This window comes from Drechmeria coniospora, chromosome 02 (assembly GCF_001625195.1).
Source record: "Drechmeria coniospora strain ARSEF 6962 chromosome 02, whole genome shotgun sequence".
Taxonomy (NCBI): Eukaryota; Fungi; Ascomycota; class Sordariomycetes; order Hypocreales; family Ophiocordycipitaceae; genus Drechmeria; species Drechmeria coniospora.
In genome coordinates, this window is record NC_054390.1 from 7,192,204 (window position 1) to 7,213,385 (window position 21,182).

The 21,182-nt window shown below is 59.2% G+C and overlaps 8 protein-coding genes across 8 annotated transcripts; 4 read left to right on the forward strand and 4 right to left on the reverse strand.

Moving 5' to 3' along the window:
- Nucleotides 1–772: 772 nt before the first annotated feature.
- On the forward strand, nucleotides 773–2,227 carry DCS_05089 (l-allo-threonine aldolase; the record flags this gene model as incomplete). The annotated part of the gene is made up of 3 exons (XM_040802395.1): nucleotides 773–989; nucleotides 1,078–1,336; nucleotides 1,408–2,227. The coding sequence occupies 3 exons, from the start codon at nucleotides 773–775 to the stop codon at nucleotides 2,225–2,227; spliced, it is 1,296 nt and encodes a 431-aa protein (XP_040657428.1).
- Nucleotides 2,228–2,658: 431 nt separating this feature from the next.
- DCS_05090 (uncharacterized protein) lies at nucleotides 2,659–3,622 on the reverse strand (the record flags this gene model as incomplete). The annotated part of the gene is made up of 2 exons (XM_040802396.1): nucleotides 2,659–3,426; nucleotides 3,560–3,622. 2 exons carry the CDS (start codon nucleotides 3,620–3,622, stop codon nucleotides 2,659–2,661), a joined length of 831 nt encoding a protein of 276 aa, XP_040657429.1.
- Nucleotides 3,623–3,675: 53 nt separating this feature from the next.
- Nucleotides 3,676–5,163, forward strand: DCS_05091 (tyrosinase precursor; the record flags this gene model as incomplete). The annotated part of the gene is made up of 1 exon (XM_040802397.1): nucleotides 3,676–5,163. One exon carries the CDS (start codon nucleotides 3,676–3,678, stop codon nucleotides 5,161–5,163), a length of 1,488 nt encoding a protein of 495 aa, XP_040657430.1.
- A 3,473-nt stretch (nucleotides 5,164–8,636) lies between these two features.
- Nucleotides 8,637–9,775, forward strand: DCS_05092 (uncharacterized protein; the record flags this gene model as incomplete). Its single annotated transcript, XM_040802398.1, has 2 exons — nucleotides 8,637–9,129; nucleotides 9,279–9,775. The coding sequence occupies 2 exons, from the start codon at nucleotides 8,637–8,639 to the stop codon at nucleotides 9,773–9,775; spliced, it is 990 nt and encodes a 329-aa protein (XP_040657431.1).
- Nucleotides 9,776–11,094: 1,319 nt separating this feature from the next.
- DCS_05093 (putative PCL7-cyclin like protein interacting with Pho85p) lies at nucleotides 11,095–12,718 on the reverse strand (the record flags this gene model as incomplete). The annotated part of the gene is made up of 2 exons (XM_040802399.1): nucleotides 11,095–11,247; nucleotides 11,309–12,718. 2 exons carry the CDS (start codon nucleotides 12,716–12,718, stop codon nucleotides 11,095–11,097), a joined length of 1,563 nt encoding a protein of 520 aa, XP_040657432.1.
- Nucleotides 12,719–16,353: 3,635 nt separating this feature from the next.
- On the forward strand, nucleotides 16,354–17,991 carry DCS_05094 (uncharacterized protein; the record flags this gene model as incomplete). Its single annotated transcript, XM_040802400.1, has 3 exons — nucleotides 16,354–16,663; nucleotides 16,917–17,503; nucleotides 17,563–17,991. 3 exons carry the CDS (start codon nucleotides 16,354–16,356, stop codon nucleotides 17,989–17,991), a joined length of 1,326 nt encoding a protein of 441 aa, XP_040657433.1.
- Nucleotides 17,992–18,072: 81 nt separating this feature from the next.
- DCS_05095 (uncharacterized protein) lies at nucleotides 18,073–19,155 on the reverse strand (the record flags this gene model as incomplete). Its single annotated transcript, XM_040802401.1, has 5 exons — nucleotides 18,073–18,391; nucleotides 18,444–18,684; nucleotides 18,749–18,798; nucleotides 18,855–18,900; nucleotides 18,960–19,155. 5 exons carry the CDS (start codon nucleotides 19,153–19,155, stop codon nucleotides 18,073–18,075), a joined length of 852 nt encoding a protein of 283 aa, XP_040657434.1.
- A 390-nt stretch (nucleotides 19,156–19,545) lies between these two features.
- On the reverse strand, nucleotides 19,546–20,319 carry DCS_05096 (uncharacterized protein; the record flags this gene model as incomplete). Its single annotated transcript, XM_040802402.1, has 2 exons — nucleotides 19,546–19,966; nucleotides 20,054–20,319. 2 exons carry the CDS (start codon nucleotides 20,317–20,319, stop codon nucleotides 19,546–19,548), a joined length of 687 nt encoding a protein of 228 aa, XP_040657435.1.
- Nucleotides 20,320–21,182: the final 863 nt, after the last annotated feature.

The following is a 21,182-nucleotide window of genomic DNA, read 5'->3' on the forward strand; positions in this document are numbered from 1 at the left end:
ATACGAGACTGGCCCGTGACATTAGGAGCAAACAGGGCATACACGCGTACACTATGAAATAGACAATCATAGTATGTGACCTTACCTCGTCATGAGGGTAGTAGCGGCTGCGTATTTTCATGCATACACAACTATATGTACATATATATATATATCGTGTATAAACAAGTATATGTATGTATATTTACGTATATTTGTCAGACATAGCCGGTGGGTGGCAGCATCGGAGTTTGACTGACGAGGTCTGGCGTGTGCTACCAGGTAGAGAGCGCTGCTGACCGGCTGCGGGACTGATGACGGCGTAGTCAGGTAGCATTGATCCATGTCCGATGAGCCGCTCCCCTCTTGTGAGAAACAGGCTTCTAGTCTAATGTAAGTATACCCACGATTGGTCACACGGTGCGTAGCAACAATGCTCTGCTTGTTGGACGAGTCTGTGTGAAGCAAGTCGAGTATGCGGAGTTGACAATCATGATTCCTTCACTCCATCCAGTGTGGGGCACCAATCATAATAAGTGCTCCGCACAGTTCGAATAGCATGAATGGCCACCCGTCCTGACGCCCACCAATGCGCCCGTCGCCCGGCCCGACGCTAGCCATCCAGGACCGCCGTTGCAGATCCTCCTCCCGACGTCGGCCTGCGGACGCTGGCTCAATCGCCGAAAGTTCTGCCACGCATCGTTGCTCCGCCCCCAACCGGCTCAGGCTCCCGTGCCGGGACTTTGCATCGACGCGGCCAACGACGGTGGGCACGAATGCCTACCCCCCCAGCATGTCCATCCTCACCCCACGATGCCGGCCGATGGCGAAATGGGCAACCTTGTCGAGTCGGCCGACGCTCTGTCCTTTCCCATCCGTTTCCCTGTTCCCGCCCGCGTTGTCGCCTTTGCCCGGCATGCCGACAGCCATGGCCGCCACCGTCAGCCGTGACGCCGGAGCGCACGGGTCCTGGCTGGGTGCCAAAGGCCCAGGCTCCTTCGACCTGAGAAGTGAGACGGTCACCTACCCTGCCCTCCCCGACCGCCCGGCCAGGACGGGTCGAACGGCGCGCGCATGTCGAGCTCACGCCCTTTCTAGGCGACGTCGTGACCACGCCGACGCCATCGATGCTTGCCGCCATCCAGTCCTGCAGCCTTCTGGATGATGTTTTCCGGGAAGATCCGACGACGGCCGACCTCGAGTCCCACGTGGCCGCCTTGGCCGGAAAGGAGGCCGGCTTGTTCGTGCTCTCCGGTACCATGGGGAACCAGCTTGCGCTGCGGAGTCTCTTGCTTCAGCCTCCGCACGGCGTCTTGTGCGACCATCGGTCCCACATTGTCCAGTACGAGGCCGGCGGGTTCGTGCCCCATCTCCCCTTGCTGTCGTACGCTCGTGCTTGTGCGCCAAGTTATGCTGACGCGGGCGCAGTGTCTCATCCCTGACCGGTGCCACCGTGAAGCCCGTCGTGTCGAGCAACGGCATCCACCTGACGCTCGAGGACGTGGCCGCCAGCGTCGCTCTGGGCGACGACGTCCATTCATGCCCCACAAAGGTCATCAGTCTCGAGAACACGCTCAACGGCATGGTGATGCCGCTGAGCGAGGTGCGGCGCATCGCCGCCTTCGCGAGGGAGCACGACATCAAGATGCACTGCGACGGCGCGAGGCTGTGGGAGGCCGTCGTCGCCGGCGCCGGCACCTTGCCCGACTTTTGCTCCCACTTCGACACCGTCAGCCTTTGCCTCTCCAAGGGGCTCGGCGCGCCCGTCGGAAGCCTCCTGGTGGGACCCCGAGCGACGCTGAAGCACGCGAGATGGGTTCGCAAGTCCATCGGGGGCGGCTTGCGCCAATCGGGCGTCGTCGCCGCCGCCGCTCGCGTTGCCGTCGACGAGACCTTTGGCAAGTCCCCCGACGGTCGGGACGGCTTGCTGGGGGACTCTCACGGGATGGCGAAGAGGGTCGAGGCTCTGTGGACGAGCCTGGGCGGCGAGCTCGTCCATCCGGCTCACACCAACATGTGCTGGCTCGATCTGGACGCCGCCTCCTGCAGCGAGGACCGCTTCGTCGAGCTGAACGAGGCAGCTGGCTTAAAGGTCATGGGCGGCCGCCTCGTCACCCATTATCAGGTCGCCCAGAATGGAGACGAGGTCCTTCGACGGCTCGAGCGCGTCTTCAAACAGGTCTTTGCAGGGACCAAGGGGGCGGAGCCAAGTCGGCCAGGAGCAAGATCCATCTATCGAGCACAATGAGGCCCGTTGGTGCTCGTCGAAATGCCATCGTCATCGCTCACCACGAACCTCACCGTGACTCGCCGAGGGACGGATGCTGGCACAGGACGGATGGCCATGCTTGCTGCTGCCCGCGGATGCGCGCCACTCGTATGACAAACGTTTCGGATGACGGTTAGAACGCGGCCCAGCCGTGCACGGCGAGCTGAAACCACGAGCACCTGATGCTCAGGCTTGCCTCCATCCCTTGCCGGAGTCGTCTTGTGCGATGACATCTCGCCGAGTTCCACGGGCAACCCGAGCTCCTCTGGAACTGGAACCTCTTCCGACGCGATCCCGGGCTTGGCCTCGATGCGATTGTTTGCACCGTCATCATCGGGGCGGCAGCAAATCAAGAAGCATATTTCTTCCTCTTTGGCTGCCAAAGGGGAGAAGGCATAGCAGCGCGATGCTCAAGTCAGGTGCGAGCCTCTCCTTGTCACGCAATTCCCCGTGCCTTCCTGCACAATGAAATGGCCCCTCGTTCGACCAGTCGCCGCTCCTTCTTCTCCTTGCGTCTTCGCGTCTCGCCTTTTTTCTCCGTCCATGGCATCATTCGCCTCACATCGCTTCTCTGCCGCATTCTTCTTGCGTTTGACGAGCCATTCCTTCATTTTTGCCGCCGCATCACGCTCCTTTTCTCGCACTGCGGCCACGGGCCTACCTACACTCGTTGGACGTTTTACTTTTGATCCGCATGGAGTCCCTCGGTCGCTTCCCTCTTCGTAGTCGTCTTTGAGCAATCGTTTGCGCTGCGTCGGACTCGTTTCCCTCGCCTCCCCCGTAATCTTCTCTCTCGTCATCCCCACGATCTTCGGAGTCGGCACGGTGCGATGCTCGGCAAGCACGCTGCGCTCCTTCTCCTTGGCCATACCGCTAGACTCGTCGTCGTTTTCGCGGCGGCTGCTCAGCCGTATGACTTTGGCGTGGACGTCTCTCGCCTCACCCGGCGGCAGGATGCTTCCACGCCCATCGTCGTCGGCAAGCTGCCGCTCGCGACGAATGGCAGCGTTCCCTTGCGGCTCGAGGTTCGACAGCTGAAGGCGGATCAACGCAGGTGGGACCTGTTCATACTGGCCATGAGCATGTTCCAGTCTGCGGATCAGGACGACCCTCTGTCGTGGTACCAGATTGCCGGTGAGTGCCGTTCGATCTTCTCGGATCCGCGGCCCGTCGGTTGCCTAAGTCGAACGAGCAGGCATTCACGGCGTGCCCTTTGTGCCATGGAACGGCGTCGAGGCGTCTCCGGGTGCGAATCAATCCGGCTACTGTCCGCACAGCTCTGTCCTGTTCCCCACCTGGCACAGGCCGTACCTGGCGTTGTTCGAGGCATGGATTCATGAGCGAGCCCCTGCCGTCGGTGTGAGTGAGCTCCATGGCTGACGGTTCCGAAGCAACAAATGTTCCGAATGGCCAACGCCATCGCCGGCATGTTCGCAAACGCAACCGACCGGCAGCTGTACCAGCAGGCCGCGTCGGACTTTCGGGTGCCGTACTGGGACTGGTCCAGGAGCGCGCCTGCCGGTCAGACTCATCTTCCCGACTTCTTCTGGAGTCCCATCGTGGCCCAGAATGGCCCAAACGGGATGCAAAACATCAAGAACCCGCTGTTCTCGTACCAGTTCCATCCTCTCGACCCGGAGGCGCTGATTTGGAACCCGGTAGGTGTCATGCGGGGGGCGCCTCCGAGTGTCGCTGACGCCAGGCAGCTGAAGCAGTGGAACGAGACCAAAAGAGGACCCGAGATGAGCATCAGCCTCGAGGCACCGCCGTCAAACAACTCCAAGGCCAACGCCGCACTGCTCTCCAAGCTGCCCGAGATTCAGCAGCGTCTCTACATTCTCTTCTCCAACTACCATGACTTCAACGCCTTCAGCAACAAGGCTTGGGCGGTGTCGCGCGGCCTCTCCATGCTGGATTCCATCGAGTCCATCCATGACATCATTCACATCTACGGCGGCTCAAAGGGCCACATGACGTACGTTCCGCTGTCCTCGTTCGACCCTCTCTTCTTCATGCACCACATCATGACGGACAGGATCATCGCCATGTGGCAGATACTCAACCCCTCGACCTGGATCAGCCCCATGGCGGCGGGCGAAACGACCTTCACCTCGTTGAAAGGCACGCTCCAGTCCTCGAGCACACCTCTCACACCCTTCTACTCCTCCCCCGACGGCACGTTTTGGGACTCGGACATGTCAAGGACCACGGAGGCGTTTGGCTACACCTACGCCGATACGGACCCGTCCCTGGGCTCCGATGACGCGATCCGCCAGTCGCTCATTCAAAAGATCAATCAATGGTACGGAGCGTCGAGCCCGGCGGCTCAGCTGGCCCGGGCCCGCCGTCCAGCGGTCCAGAGCCACCCCCTGAGGCATACCTTTGACGGCGACGCGCGGGACACGGTGCTCGCACCCGATGCCAAGCCAAGCGCGGCCGGCCCTTTTCCCTCGCGCGTTCTCGCACACGGTCACTACACGGAGTGGATTGCCAACGTGCATGTCAACGTCGGAGCCCTCGATGGATCCTACGCCATCCTCTTTTTCTTTGGCCTGCCGCCAGCCGACGAGGCTGAATGGGAGCTGTCCCGGAACCTGGCCGGATCCGTTGGCATCTTCACCATGAGCCACATGACGAGCTCCCAATCCAAGGTTTCGGGAGCCGTGCCTCTGACCTCGGCCCTCCTCCGGCTCGTGCGTGCCGGAGCGGTCGCAAGCTTGTCCCCTTCTGCGGTGATTCCGTTCCTCGAGAGATGCCTGCACTTCCGCGTCCTCGGAAACAGCGACAGCGAGGTGGATCCCAAGCTGGTAGCCGGCCTGTACGTGGGTATTAGCAGCGCATATGTTCAGCTTCCCGAGGGGAATGCATTTCCCCTGTGGGGCCGATCGGTTACGAGGCTCGAGTTGTGGTCGTAATGACGGGGATGGCGTGGGCGAGTAATAGTGGCATGATTCCGTTGTTTTGGAGCCTTTTCGGTTCTCTCTTGACTTTCTTTGTTACTCGGAGCTGCGAGACGGAGGCTGGGCGACGTAATGATGCGCGGAGAGATTTTGGTTGTACATTGCACCTGGCCGGGAGAGGCCCTGGTCAGGACTACTATACTTGTATGTCCATGACATGTTTAATTTGTGTAGGAACCAGCAAGAGGTCGTTTGGGATGCCAGGGTCGTCGCTGTCTGCCTTACGCCCCCTGATCGAGCATTTCCCGGCTGCCAGGACCTTGCATGGTCATGTACTTGGGCGGGAAACGACCAGCCATGTACGCATGTTCGAGACTGGGTCAGCGTTGGCGGGACACCGGGGAGGAGATGGATGAATGCCACGGCACAGTCTTTGGCAATGTGTACAGCAGGTTGCCAGGCACAGGGTGGAGGAATGAGAAGTGCTTGACATGAGTGCGGCACTTGCATGTACTGTACATGCATGCGCATTACCATACGGGGAACTGAACGCCTGATGCCTGTTGATTGGTTGGCGTGTCGCGCATTCGATCCGAGAGCACCGGTAGGTGGGCCATGCGCTCGTCATCTTTCTCATCACACAAGCGCATTCGAATGTACGGAGTACATGTGCGCAAAAATTGCATGCACTTATACTTGGGCACCAGACGAAAGCAATTCGCCTCTACGCGTGCGTACACGTACGGGCTGGTGTCCGCGCTGTGCTGGTTTCCCAGATCCAAGGTGGCCGATAGGCCGTGGAGGGACAGCAACATTGCCTTGGCACGACGCCGTCGGCCGTGGCATAATTCACCCAAGGCATCTTGATTTCCGACCTCGTACAGGCCTCCTCGGTCAGTGACGTGGACGGTTTCGTGGTGAGGTCAAAATGCAGGCACCGGTGGCGCGCATGACAGCTGAGACATGGATCCGCGGCGGCTTTCCGGCAGCCTGGAACATAGCGTCAAGAAACGAGAAGCGAGAAGGATGTCCCGTTGGTTAGCGTATGGCATCTGCTTTTTACACCTACTTACTCACAACTACCTCAAAGCTTGGCAGAACCCTGGGCCCCGGCGATAGCGCTACGGCTCTCGATGCTTGGCTGGACTGGACCGGACTGGGGGTTCGCGGGACGGGAGCATGCTGGTGCCAGTGCGGGCCCGCTTCTTCGGACAGGCGGTCGGGGCGGTCGGTCAGAAAAGGGGGCATCATGAAATACTCGTGCCCCGTGGCTCCGTATCGCACCGCGCTCCGGTCGGCAAGGAGCAAATTGAATGAAAGGTACGAGTAGGAAAAAAAAAGAAGAGAAAATAGTCAATACTATTTCAGCAGTGCCGTGGTGGCAGGCGACGACGGTAGGGCCTGCCTGCCGTGCCTTGACGGTTCTCGCTCGCTCTTGCCTTCTTTTCCTTGAAGACCATCACGTGCGCAAGCAATGTCCCTCCGTCAGTCACGCATTCCCGTACATGTACACGTAGCATCATGACACGCGTACAAGCGCACGACGGCCATTACTCGTCGGTGTCAACATATTCTCCCTCCCTTCCACCAGCATCGGTCCGTTCTGGTCATCAAATTTTGCATCCATGATCCGTCTACAGGCACGAACGCATGTGCTGTGCAACTACGCACGTCTAGTGCAACGGGTGCGCTGACCTCTTAATGTATCATTCCAGCCTTCTCCGTCTCACCCACGCACCGCACCACGAACCATGATGGCATGCACCTTGCCACGCACGCCACTCATGCATCCATCAACCATCAATCTGCCATGCATCCATCATCCGTCCAATGCATCAGCCATCCGTACAATGCATCCCTCCATTCATTCGTCCTTTACGAAACGAGCCTGCCTCGCCGGCTCACCAATCGTGACGCTTGCTGCCTGACGCGGCCACGGATGATGCCTTATGTCGCTGACGGCTGACGAGAGGCACAGGACGGTCTGCCAGCATACAGCATGCCAAGGTACAAAAAAAAACTTCACCTACCGACGCAGCCCGTCTCTGAAGAGCAATGGCACCATTTCGACCGGCTCGGCTTGGTTTTCCCGCCGCTTCCGTATCACGACTTGAACGTGCTGCTCACTCCAGGTGACCAAATCATCTCATGTCCTTGGGCCATCTAGGGGCGAGCGTCAGCATCCAACTCTCGGCGGCTTCCCCGCGCGAGTCGCGGGTACTTTTGCGAGCTTCCAAATTCGTCCCCCCGCCGCCTGCCGCGGCTTGCAAGCGGTCCTCCTCGTGGGTGAACGGTACGCGAACATGGATGCAAGTGCGCGAATGGCCATGTCCCCGTGAATCTCCGGGACGGACCCGCACTATGCCGCCTGCTACCTTTCATGAGCCGCGTCCTAGACACCATGTCAGCCCAGGGGATACTTGTGCACATGTCCGAGAAGTCGTTGCGACGCATGTGCACAAACGGATGCTCCATCGAGGCTCCTCGTTTTCGCGGCACCAGGAATATGATTTACTGGCGGGCCCGTATCATCGACAGGCCAGAGAGGCGCCTGATCTGGTGCCCTAGTGGTGCTCCGCCGTCGTGCAAAGGACGACGTATCATGTTACCGGTGCGACAACGTCGCTTCCCCGCCGCCCTGTCTTTCCGTCGGCAACTCGACGGGTGCATGTCGCTGCATCCTGGCCACTTCTCGGTCCTTCGCCCGCCTCCTTGCCCTTGGCTGGAAGCATATCAAGACTCAGCTTCGCGCCATGCTCTTGGCGCGTCCACACGCTTGCCTAAACCCTCCATACTGAGTGCGAGCACGTTGCCTGCATCATCTAACGAATTATCCAACAGCACACATACACGCACATCCATCCATTCATTCCAATTCATTCCACTCCACCAGGCCCGCCTTCGGCATCCTTGCCCTGCCCTGCCCTGCCCTGCCCATCCAATCCACCCATTCATTCATGGATGATACCAAGCCGAGCATGGCTTAGCCGAGCCTTTGCGTGTTCTTGACACCTCCAGAAGCACATGGTTTTGCGTATTCCGCGCGGGTCAGTGAGCATCCAAACCATCCATGACGTCTCCTGACCATGAAGGGGCATTCTTCGTCAGACGGCCGTGCCTGCACCGCACCCATCTTCGCTCGCGCCATTTTTGCGCAGGGTGTGGTGCAGTGCAGATTCGCTCGACGTTAGTTCCCTCGGGCGATGGCAGCCTACCATCTAGCTTCACCTCGCAGCCAACAGTTCACGTACTTGCCTCCATCTGCCGCCCTGTCCCGCCTCCGCCCCGTCCCGCCCCGTCTCCGTCTCCGTCCTCCTTCGACTTATTGTTGTTCGCTCCCAACCCCTCTATCCTTGGTGCATGTACAGACATACATAACCATCCCGAGCCCTTGGCGAACTGAACCCTTGACCAGATCCGCCCCCAACGTCCTTCTCCAGCTCGCTTCTGCAGTCATCGCCGCCCATGTCAACGTGTACACGGGCAACATGACCACAGCAACGGCCGCCCCTGGTGCAGTTTCGCAAAGCTCTCCTTCCGCCGCGCCGCAACGGGACATCGCAACGTCCACATCCCTATCGACCGACGAAGATGTCTACTCTCGCGGCAACGGAACCTCTGTTCCTGAGCCTATCCAAGTCGTCCCTCCACCGTGGACCCTGATCGGCGATGTCTATTGCATCTCCTTTTGGACCTCGGCAGCCGCCGCAGAGAAGCTTCCGGGGCATGCTTACTCGCCGCTCGAAGCTGGAACCGACTTTGCTGATCCCAGGGGCGGCAAGCCTGTCGGTGGCCTCGGCATGATCCAGATCATCCGTTTCCGAGAATCGCCAGTCGGTCCCTACGACGAGATGTTGATCGTCCCTGGTTCCTTCGATTGGTCCCGAGACGGCCCGGAAGGCCATCCGGTGGTGGGGCGCAACCCGCGAATCACTCGCGTCTACGTTTCTCAAAAGCACACTTGCTACAACGGCAGGATACGTATGTCCGAGCGTCTACAGCAATCTTCGCCGTCCCCCCGGTCCCTCGTCCCACGTTTCATCCCATGCGAAAAAAATACACATTGCCTTTCCTCTCTTACGTCACAGCCTTTTCGAGAGCTTCGGAATATTGACAGTTAATTCCTCTAGATTGGAACTGCCCGAAGCACCTCGCCAGATTTGACTGGGACACGGGACCGAACGATTCAGTCAGGGTGAAGGTATACCCTCATGACACTGCCGGAGATTTGACCGAGTCAGCGCCCAGCACAGCGCCCTTCTTTCAGACCAGTTTCACCCCCATGTCCTACCTTCCACCCTTTCCTTTCGCCACCAGATGGGCCAATTATCTCGGCTTCCAAACAACCCTCACCATGCCGCCCCTACCTCCAGGCCAGGGCAGTCAGGGTGAGCTTCCCGGCACGGACCGATGGTGCACCGTGGTGCCGAAGCAGTACAGCCCCCAAACACGAACTGGATGGTTCGACATGTCGATGCGTGACGCGGACGAAAAGCTCATGGGAGAATACGAGAACTTCTGGCCCGGCCTTGGTCGTTGGCAACTTGGCGTAAAAATGGAGAATGCGAGGCTGAGATTTGATGATCCCCTAGAGACTTGGCAGGCAAAGGCAAGGGCTCGTTTGTAAGAGAATTTAAATGGACTTTGCCCCTGTCCCAGCAGCCTCACCGTGCTTGTGTGGACCCTTTTCCCACATCCACCCATCCAACAACCTCTGTATGTTAGTTTTCCGGCGCATGACACTCGGCGCTTGCACAACAGGTTTTGGGACAGTAGTGTGTATGCCAAACAATGGCAACTGTTTGCGACAGAGAAATCACATCACGAGCTCACGATGCCTCGTAACCATTGTTCGCCTTCGGGACGGCTGCCATCGAGGCCTTGGCTCCTACATGAAGCGAGGTCAGACCCGACAAGCTCGTGTCGCTGGCGTTGGGCAAACGCGTAGGAGCGGTATATTTGGTTTGAGGGCAGGTAATGTCACCCAACACGACAAGGGAATGGACATGGGGGCAAGTGCAAATAGAGCCTCGCGATGACGACGTTCAGGTTGACTACAGTTGGACATTGTCGAGAAATTCGCCTGCGGACAGGGACTGTCTAGTCCTCCGGGAGTTGTATAGTTGGTGTCAATCATACGTCAACGATGCCGAAAGTCGAGCACAACATTGCCAGCCAGCCTCCATAATTGACCCTGCCATCAGGCCCTGTATCTACCGTTGGAAATTGGAAATGGAAATTGTGGGTTAGGTTTGGCCACTACGTGCTTTTTCACCCCCCTACCTCTCTGCCACTCAAGATGGCCTAGTCGCGAACTTGGCTTCTATCTATCCGTCCGCTGTAAACCGTCCGATATCCAGTCATGCCATCTATCTAGGCCCTAGAGACGCGACAGAAAACAAGAAAGGAAGACGGAAAGGAAACAAAGTATCCCAACACTGATGCAGCGAGCCGCGTCGCCAGGTATACAACATCCGACATACGCAGTGGTCCCTAGGAACCCAACTCCCTCGCCCAACCAATACTGCCCACTCCGGCCCATCAGCAGATCGCCAGCGGCACAAGCGCTGGGCGGTGCCAATGACGGCTCAGATCATGTCGCTAGATTGCGTGCCACTCTGCCTCAGGTGAGTAAGCATAACTGCTCTTGGTCCATCGATTTTCTCGCTCATCCGATGCAAGCTTCCGATGCGAGGTGCCATGGAGACGAACATATATGCAAATTGTCTATTTTGCATTGGAATGCACATGAACCATCCGGACACGGTGCTTTGAAGTGTGCGGTGCTGATCCAAATCCCAACACGAACTGTGATGGTGTACACAAAGAAAGGGAATAGGGGGAAGGGGGTGATGACGAAACAACATCATCTCTTCAGGAAAGGGCGCATGCGTGACGAGCGGCATGGCATGGCGTTGCGTGGCATGTGCCTGCCGACGGGGATCTTCATTTCTTGGCCACCACGTCTCGGGCGTAGAATTCGACAAGCATGGTCGCATAGGCTTCGAGGTCTTCGACAGGCACGGCGAGGCGAAAGTCGTTGAGGATGAGGAATTGAATCTCGAGGTGATTTAACTCGGCGAGAGGAAGGCCACCAACCTGGTAGAGTTAGATTGAAACGAGAACCGCAGACGGCGGGTTGTTGACCGGGGCGGCTTACCTTGGCGTATCTGGAATTGGTGTAGAAGACATCGGAGAAGAACTTGCTGGCGCACGTTACGCCAGAAATGATGAGGCGGTGAATGTTGAAACTGTCGACGACAAAGTAGGTGGAAGGATTGGCGTCGACGGGTGACCCGGCGAGGTCGGCAACCTTGTCGGACTTGGTCATCTCCCTACGATGATTGGGGCCCACGGCCGCGTCCGCCATCTCGTCGTCGTCGTCGTCGTCGTCGTCGTCGTCGGCAAGGTCGGAGTCGATCTCGTCGGCTTCGCGAGAGGCGACAGCTCGGCCGTTGTCGCGCACGAGGGCGTCAGGCTGGGTCGACAGCCGATGAGACGAGGGAGTTCGCGTCGAGGCTGCGGCTTTTGATTCCTCCGACTTCACGATGAGGTCGTTGATGCGCTCCGTCATGCGATCAAAGTAGACGAGCAGGCTCAGGAAAACCTCGTAGGTAGTGGGGCAGTACTTGTGTATGCGAGACAGGTAGCTGAGGACGGTGATGGCGGGCACATTCTTGCCATGGAACGCGAGGACCGAGTGGCTCAGGGGACTCATCTGAGAGCCCGCGGCGTCGGTGGACTGGTTGGCCTGCTGCTGGTGGTTCACGTTGCGACGGGTGGCGTCGTGCTGCAGGTCGTTGGTGCCGGTGATCTTGGACAAGAGGGCGGCCACCATCTCGATGATGTCGCCGATGGGCATGGCGCTTATCTCGTACCTGACGGGCGAGTCGGTCGCCTTGTCGGCTGCGTCTCCGGCGGCCAGGTGGGTCGGGGCCAAGGTCATGACGTGAGCGAGATCACGGACGTGAACGACCGACTGGTGGCGGGTTGGGGTCGGATGAGGGGTCAGGTAGGAGGTGGGAGTTGACGGGCGGAAGTCGTCGACTGGCGGAGACGGCTGCGGGCAGCGGAGGGAGGCGTTCATGGAGCTCGGAGGTAGAGGGCGCGTCGGACAAGGACCGGCGGCGGCGGCGGCGTCATTGGGTTGGGAGGCCATCGACGGCGCCTTCGCATCTTCGGCTCGGAGGGAGGCGACGGCGACGGTGGACGACGACGATGGAGGAGGCGAGGGCACGCTCGAGGGGTGGCAGGCGTCCCGACGGGTGCCGTCGGCGGCCGAAGGCGCGTCTTGGGAGGCTATCGGAGGCACCGGTCGCTCCCCGCCGTCGGGGAAGCAAGCGACAAAGGGCGAGTGGGAGACGGACGTGGCCGCCGTCGCGCGTAGATGGCTAGCACAGGACCGGGAGGACGACTCGGAGGCGACGTCGTCGGTATGGCGCGGCGAGGGCGCCGGCGATGGGCCGTGGCTCCGAGGCGGTTTGTCCGAGGCGGGTGGCGAACCGGTCGGGCTCGTCGACGTCGTCGCAGGGTGATGCTGGTTCTGACGCGAGGACGAGTTCGCAATCATGCCGTGGAAGCGAGACAGATCAGGGACAAAGTCGCCGATTGCAGCTGCCATCGCATCTTCTCTGCAGCAGCAGGGCAGCGAACGGCGTGCGGAAGGAGAACGAACGGCGAACGCGTGAGGAGCAGGCGGTGTCGGGAGGCGGTGTGGGCGAGGCGGTCGAGGAAGGGGGCGAATGCGATATGCCGCCGCCGCCGCCGCTGCTGCTGCTGCTGCCGACGACGATGACGACGATGACGACGATGCCGATGCCGATGCCGCTACGCCGCTGTCGCTGTTCCGCTGCCGATGCTGGGCTGCGGGGGTCGGGGCTGAAAGGAAGGACGAGGACGACGTAGGGTCGGGCGAAGAATGCGTGGAAAAAATTAGAGGGCGAGGGAAAGAGGTGCGAGATCGATCCTAGGAGGGAGGGGGGAGGACGGGTTGCCGACGTCGCGCGACGACGGAGCCGAGGGCAGGGGGGGGGGGGGGGGTTGGAGGCGGACGGTGATGTGGAAGAAAAGAAGATCAAGGCCGGACAGGCAGAAAGGCAGAGGCAGGCAAGGCAGGGTAACGGAGGGTCGGGATGGGTTGGCTTGGTGGTGGAGGGAGGGGGCTAGTGCTCGTAGCGTCGGCTAGGGAGTTTGGTGGAGAGGACAGGGCCGCGGCGGCAGGCTTCATTCCTAGAAACAGGCCGGTCGGCGGCCGCCAGCAACAGCACAGCACCTACAAATGGCGTGCGAGAGTGCGCTACCGTACTGACGCAACACGGCGAGGTGCCGTTGCACCGTAGCAATAGGCGGTACGGTGCGGAGTACTTGCAGCAAGCACGACGTATGGTCGGTCAAAGTTGCAGGCAAGTACAGCACATGCACGCCATGCGCACTCCATCCACGGCGTACTGGTTGAGTGCCTGTGCCAGCAGTGTGCAGACACGGCGTACGGGACATGGAGCTCGAGCCAGAATGCCATGATGCTACCTGTGCTGAGCCGTACTCGCACGCATGTAGCCGCTGTCAGCAGGTGTGCGGCACGTACGGAGGACGAGGTAGCGTGCTGTAATTTAGTCGCATCCGACGCAGGTACGAAGCCGCCATTGCCACCGCTAGCCTAGCATGACCAGCACTGGTTAGGTTAGGGGCGCGGGGTGCGGACGACGGAGCGGAGGCGATGGTGACGAGGATGACGAGGATGACGATGACGACGGCGGCTTGGACCTGATGCTGATCGGACGTGGAAACCATGGCTGGATGCTGGAGATGCCAAGTAACCCGGTGCTGCATTCGCCGCATGTCCACGTCGGAGACACGGCGGAGCGAAGTCGACGTCGGCAAAGGTCGGACGGAGCACTTCTCATCCGCCCACCATCTCGAGAATGGCCCTGAGCACCGCCACCCACCGGCGACGACGACGACAAGGGGACCGTCATTATGCTGTCGGTGATTGGTGGTCTCGATGGATGATGACTCCGAGCGGCAGGATGGAGGTCACGCCGGCAAAAAGGAAGCGAATCCATGTGCTTGGATGTACGGGTAGGGATCGTGACTCCTCCATGAGACTCGGCTGGCCGACTTGGTGCAGCAAGTATCAATACTTGCGAGTTGGGAGGACTTGTACAAGTACTTAGGGTGCCGGCAGTGAGTATAATTACTTGTATACTACGGAGTAATACTGTACAGTAATATAACTACTACGAAGGTACCTAGTAATATGTACATGTGCATTTGCGTACACTAATTAGTGCTTGCGCCGAACTGCACAGAGCATCCGTAGCACCTAGCTATGTACTCCGTACTGTATTAATACTGCTCCGTACGGAGTAATTCCCTGAGGTACTATTGGTACTAGGTACCAGGTAGGTCTAGTAGGCAGGTGTCGGTATTACTAAGTACTACTAAGTAGTATTCACTGCATGCGCGGAGGAGGACTTGTAAGACTTACTTGCAATAGGCGTTATCTTACAAGCACGTGTACCTGACGCCTTGCACATGTACCGAGAAAGATCGATACTTGAACTCCGTAAGGACAGGGTACGTACGTGCATGGGCCGGCAAGCAGAGTGCACCTACGAGCCACAGTGCTTGCTGTACTTGGATGCACAAGTAATACAACCTGAGGGGGGGTGGCCCGCCCAAGAAGGGATGCAACGCGTTCTGCCTTTGCTTCGTTCCGTACCCCATGATGTGCCGGTACTTCTATGTGTGTACATGTACAGTACACTCCGTATTCCGTCCAGTGCACATGTATTACTTGCTCTGCACACTCGCGTGTGCAAGTAAGTACATGCACTGCTAAGTACACGTGCGTGCGGCATTGAGTGTGCTTGTAGGTGCCTCCCTGCGAGGGCTTGCTTACAGCAAGCAGGTAATGGTATTGCTGCAGATCAGCGAGGTCGGTGGGCAACAGGTGCCACCGTGCAGGTGAGCCGTGCAGACACCGTGCTGCGAAGTGGAAGAAGCGGGAGGCAACGTGACAAGCCGCGGCTGAGGACGCGCGAGTGATGATGGAACGAGGCAACGTTGGTGGCGTGCCGCGAGACGGTGCTCGTTGCTGATAATTTGGTATTGCACCACAGGCCGACCTTGTACAGTACGCGCATTCTCATCCTGGTGTTCCGTACGGAGACGGACATCCCTAACCGCCCTGCTTCGCCCCCCTTTCTGGGTGTGCTTGCCTGCATGCACTTGTACGAGCACTTGTATAATGTGCTTGTGTTGGACATGAAATGCAACCAAGTACAGGTGCTGCATGCTCCCTAAGTACAGGTATTATTACTGCGCTGTAGGCTGTGGCGAAAGTGGGAATCACCCTTCTGGACTGGGGGGGGGGGGTGACTCTGTTGCACATGTACGACCTCACCTGCCTCGGCACCCTAGACACGCACATGTGCAGTACAGGTACATGCAGTAATACTCTGTAATCTATACTTGATACAGCACGAGTCTTGTGTACCCGTAGCTGGCGTACACCTACTTGTCCTTACTTGTAATATTACCCGTCGACCCAGTCTGGGTTTCGGCAGTGCCGTGCTCCATACTCGCCGCATGAGAGGTACGGCACAGGTACGGCTGTGGCTGTGTGCATGTGCTCCGTACAAACACTGCACTGTATGTACATGTGAATGCTACCTAACCAGGTACCTACCTCATGGCCTACCTGTGCCTATCCCCTACAGTACAGTACACCTACAGTGCATGTAGGTACCAACGCCTACACCTACGGTGCATTTCTTTAACCAACATCTACAGCACACCTACTTACAACTACAGTCACTAGACAAAAGGTGGCGATTCAATTTTGGTAGCGCTACGACAACGAGTTGACGGAATCGATACTAATAATACTACTCCGTCCGTAGTACTAGGCAATTACCAAGGTCAGTGCCTAACGGTGCCCGTAGGTGCGGCGCATTGCAAGTAATATTACTTGCGCAACTCATACCACCTGACCGGTGCACCCAACCACCCGACCGCTCACTGCACTACGTTGGTACGAACAGTAGTAATTACTTGTAATCGAGGGTCCCAGGCATCAGTACTCAAGTACAGCAAGTAGACAGACACAGCCACTCCCAAAATGACGGTAATAATAACTCGTCAATATACCTGCCTTCCTGGTAGTAAGTGCATGGAAGCAATGAATCAGCACAGCAAGCCGCCATGCTTCTCGCAAAACAAGACGCGTTGACCAGCACGTGCGGACGTCCGCTTGCAGCCGGCCCGGCACTAACCTTGACGCCTTACCCACTGCTCCTCAGCGGCCAAGAACGCCGACAGGGGCACTCAACTGCATCTCCCCTCTCCATCTCCACCTCTCCACCTCCACATCTCGTCTTCATCTCTCACGACTCTGGCCTTCAGCATCCGCCCCAGCCTCGCCGCATGGGTGCAGTGGCCCACAGCATGGACATGGACATGGACCCTAGCCGTCTGCACCCGCCTCCGACGGCCGATGCCGCCCCCGGCCTGCGTCGACGGATGATGCGGCCGGATCGACTCGTCGCCAACCCCTCCCGACTCCGAGAACATCCCCGTCCCCGTCTCCGTCTCCATTCGATCAAACGTCCAAACGCCCAATAGTCTCGGCGGTGCGGATCCCCCTGGCCTTGTAGATGGGCGGCGTGGTGGTCGCCGTCATAATTCTGCGTCGCCTTGCTCGTGAGCTTGAGCGAGTCCGTCGACAACTGGCACGCACGCCCGCCGTATCCTTCGCAAACATCCAGAGGAGGGCGGGCAGGCCGCTTCAGGTCCGACGGCGGCATCTGTCGGGACGGCACCCCGTTGTGCCGGGACGCGAGCGTTTGCGTCGGGTCCTCGTGCGGCTCCCTCGCCCCCCTCGGCAGCATCCGCACCGTGGGTGGCTTGGACGACGACGAGCCCTTGCCGGCCAACAGGAGCGTCGTCGTCGCCTAGCGTCGTACCCGCCAGGGCTTCCTCTGGACACCCCTTCGCATGCCGCTCATCCGACCTCGTCCGTGTTGACCGTCACCTCGGCCATGGCCGTCGCCACCGCATCGACCGCGTCGCCCGCAGCATCTTCCAGGACGGCCAGATGGAACAGCCGCCACCGACCCCCCGCGCTGCCTTGTCAACCGATGGCAGGAGCCGAGTGCGACCTCCGTCTGGCCGTTCGTCGAAGCAGGGCGAAGCCGCAATCCCGACGACGGCGCCGCGAAGCACCACGGAACACAAGCCTAGGGGAGATGCCAATGTGCGCCTGTTGGCCAGCCTCGTCGTGGTGCCTAGTCCTTTGTGCCTTGGGACCTTGACGAGGACAAGGCACGGGAACGGGGGCAGCATGCGCGACCGTGTAGGTAAATCAAGGTGCGAAGTGAAGATGCTTCATTTCGGCAACCACGTGCCCACCAGATCTGCACACGTACGCGCCCACGCAAGCACACGCACGCGCACCTGCCCGAGCGTAACATGGAGGCTATGCGTATCTACGTCTGCGCAGAGGTGCGAGCAGCCTGTTCGGTGGCACAAGCGGCCTCGGCAACGCACCGCCTCGGCGTCCGGCGACTTGCTTGCTCTCGTACGCGGTTCTGCGGCTTTTTGCGCTGCGCCGATCGATCGCAGAACCGTCCTGCACGTGGAGGCGAGGTCCCAACGCCCTCTCCACGTCGACCATCGGATCCCCGCCATGCCGTTCCGGCCGGGCAGCCTTGCATGCACATCTCGGCCGTGGAAACTCATGCTCCGGGTGGAAATCAGCATCGCTCCGTTCCCGTCGAGGTTCGACTCCCGCTCATGTGGAAAGGATGGCATTCCGATTCAGTCTCGTCTCGAGGCCCGTGAACTTCCTCCCTTCGCCTCCGCCCGTCTGACTGGTTCGGTGCCCTCACGACCGGCAATGGCGCCAAGGCAGCAAGCCTGCCCCTACTCGTGCCGCTGCTTGTAGTCCGTGTCCGGCAGGTACAGGTGTCTGTCTGCCCCCTTCTTCGTCAACACCACCATGCGGATGACGCCGCCCGAGCTGCCGTCCCACTTGATGGCTTCCCTCAGCGCTCCCTTGACAAACGAAACGGCATCCGCCTCTTCCATGCCTTCCTTCCAGTGGGCGTCGCAGTAGCCGTAGATGTAGGTCGACCCGGAACCGCCGATCGCGTACGGCTGCTTGTGCAACGACCCGCCTAGGGGGATCGAGTATACCTGGCCGCCGAACCTCTCGTCCCAGCCGGCGATGATGAGGCCGGCCCTGTCGCGACGGTTAGCGTCTGGCCCCGTCTCGGAAGCGCCGGGCGACCTACGACAGCCGGTCCTTGTTCGCGTAGCACATTTCCTGGAATATCGACGCCGCCGTCTGCGTCGTCGGGGGCTTTCCGCTGTTCATGGCAAACAGGCCGAGTTGGTATTGCACAATGTCCGCCACGGCCTGCGTGTCGGCTGCCGAGCCTGACCGGCAGCACCAGATGGTGTCGTGCACCCTCGTCAACTTGTCCGTCACCCGGTTCGCGATGTAGGCCCCCGTCGTCGTCCGGGAATCGGCACCTGCACCCGGGCCGGTCAGCATCGTGCCGGAGCTGCAGCGGCCAATCTGATGAGCGTGACGTACCGAGTATGACGCCTTCTTTGAATGTCACCGCCATGATCGACGTTCCCAGGCTGGTCCGTCAGCCTACGACGCCCGAAGCCTGCTCCTGCATCATGCCTGCACTCACTTGACCTCTCCCTTCTTCAGCCGGTCCATGTCGACGTGGATGCCATCTAGGCGCAGCAGTCAGAGACGGGCAGTGAAGGGGCTTCCGCCCAAGTTCGACACTCACCCTCGTTGAGCACTCCGCGTTCGCCAAACTCCATAATGTCGGGTGCGAGGTTGGCACGTTCGAATTGAATGGCTTCTCTTGTGCTTCGGCAGGGGCGCGGTCGCGGTATGGCAGGAGGATGTTGTTTTTCTTGCTTGCCGGCGAGGTCGTCCAGGTCGATGGATGCCAGTGAAGCTTGGGGACAGGCAGAGCTCATGTCCAGGCAGCTCCGGTACACGCACCTCGTCGGGGCAGGCGGGACGTGTCACATCACGTGATAGGTCACGTGAATTGCATATACAACAACCCCTGATTCTGATTCTGGCATGTACACTGCAGTACTCCGTACTGTGCAGTATTCCATACAGTAGTCGTGCGGTATTGTAGTGAGCATTCGTACGGGATGGGTAACTCGGTAGTTGCAACAATGGCAACGGATTGCCATCGGTTCGTGCGCTGGTTCCGGTGCCAGCGAGTGATGGATCTTTGGCCAGAAACAAAGCTCCATGTTGATGCTGATAACGCCATGCTGCCCAACTCTATCCTGCTGCGGTATGATTACACGGGGGTTCGTGCCCAGTGTGCGCGCGACCAATTCGCCTGCCATTCATTTCAACTCTTCCTCGTCGCCTTTGCCCTTGCCTTCCGTTCTGCTCTTGCTCTCCTCCTTGTCCTTGTCCTTGTCCTTGTCCTTGCCTTTGCCTTTCCCGTCTTTGCCCTCCTCCCCGCAGCCGCAGTCGTAAAAGTCGCCAATCTTGTTGCAGTCAAACTCGGGCTTCTTGAGTCGCTGGTTGACGAGGTTGTGGGCAAAGCAGAGCCAACCGGCGGCGGCGTTGCGGCTGCTCGTCTGCGGTGGGTATTGCTTCATCAGCTCGCGAAAGTGCTTCGCGCACTCGCCGCACGGGTACAGTCGTCCGAAGAGGTGGAAGAATGTCTCGAGCGTCTTGCGCTCGTCGGGGGTCGGCTTCTCCGGGAAGCGCGCGGCTACCGTGTGCAGGAACTTCCAGGTTGCGCGACCGAGCTCGGCCCTGTTTGCAGAGCATGAGCGGTGAATCATGAATCCCCCCCGGTCCGTGGTTGGGATGGGGGGGCAGGGGTGGGAGGAGCTGGCTTACTTGGCCGTCGGTGCATCCATCGCCGGTGCGATCGAGGGACCGTCGAGCAGGTTCTTTGGCACATCGTCCAGCTCGATCTTGAACGCCTTGGACTTGGAGCCGCCATCGGAGTCCGGATCCTTGGACGACTTTGGGAGCGAGAACCGGGCGTCGCTCGTGGCCAACCCGGCGGTATTGCGGCCGGACAGCAGGTACGATATGCTGAAGAAGATGAAGAGGGCGACCCCGAGCAACAGCGAAAGGTGCTGTCGGCGTGCCATGGCCATGGTTCTATGACCTGGGATGGAATGTACTTTGGACGGCCGACTCTGTCCGACGCCCTTTCTGGATCGCGATTCGACACTAGGCACCGTGACGGAGAAGAGTTGGCGACGGCATCCCCCGACAGATTGCTGGCGCCAAAATCCAACAGGCAAAACACACCATCACCGCCACGCTAAACCTAAATCTCGACGCTGTTGCTATTAGTCACAGTTGCACCCTAGCTTGATTACTATTTGCACTTTCCTCCTCCCTGAGTGGGTTTTTGCTTGGAGACCTTCCGTCTCTGGCAAACCCTCCGGCGCTTTCATCTCCCATCCAAAGAAACCATCGTTCATCCTCCTGCACTTTTAGCCCATTCTCTGTAGTTGCGCTCCGTACTTGTATGTGCGCGGATGCGCTTCGGAATAAACACAATGAAAGGGGAAAACCATGGAAATCGCTCCAGCGCACGAATGAATCCTGGGCAGTGCACGGAGTAGAGCGTTGCAAGTGAGCAGGAACAAAGGGTCCGAGCCAGGAAATACAGCTGCAATTAGCAGCTCCATCAACGGTGAGCGGCGGATAGCACCGGCATCGGCGTGGAGTCCCGGCCACCCGCGGACTTGCACCAGTCGGCGCCGACGTATCCGTCAGAGACACAGCGCAATGAACGTCGCCAAGATCAAGCAGCAGCTCAAGCGCATGGAAAAGTGATTCCATGCACCGTATCGTACTCGTATACGTGTTTCGCGCATGCTTTCAAGGCCTGTGGAGTTTGCCGCTGCTCGGCGCATGGCAGGCTAGCCACAAGTCGGTACCCTATATCATGACAAAGGACTCTCAACGAGGAAAGTACTTATATCCTATCTGCGACGCAGCACTCGTG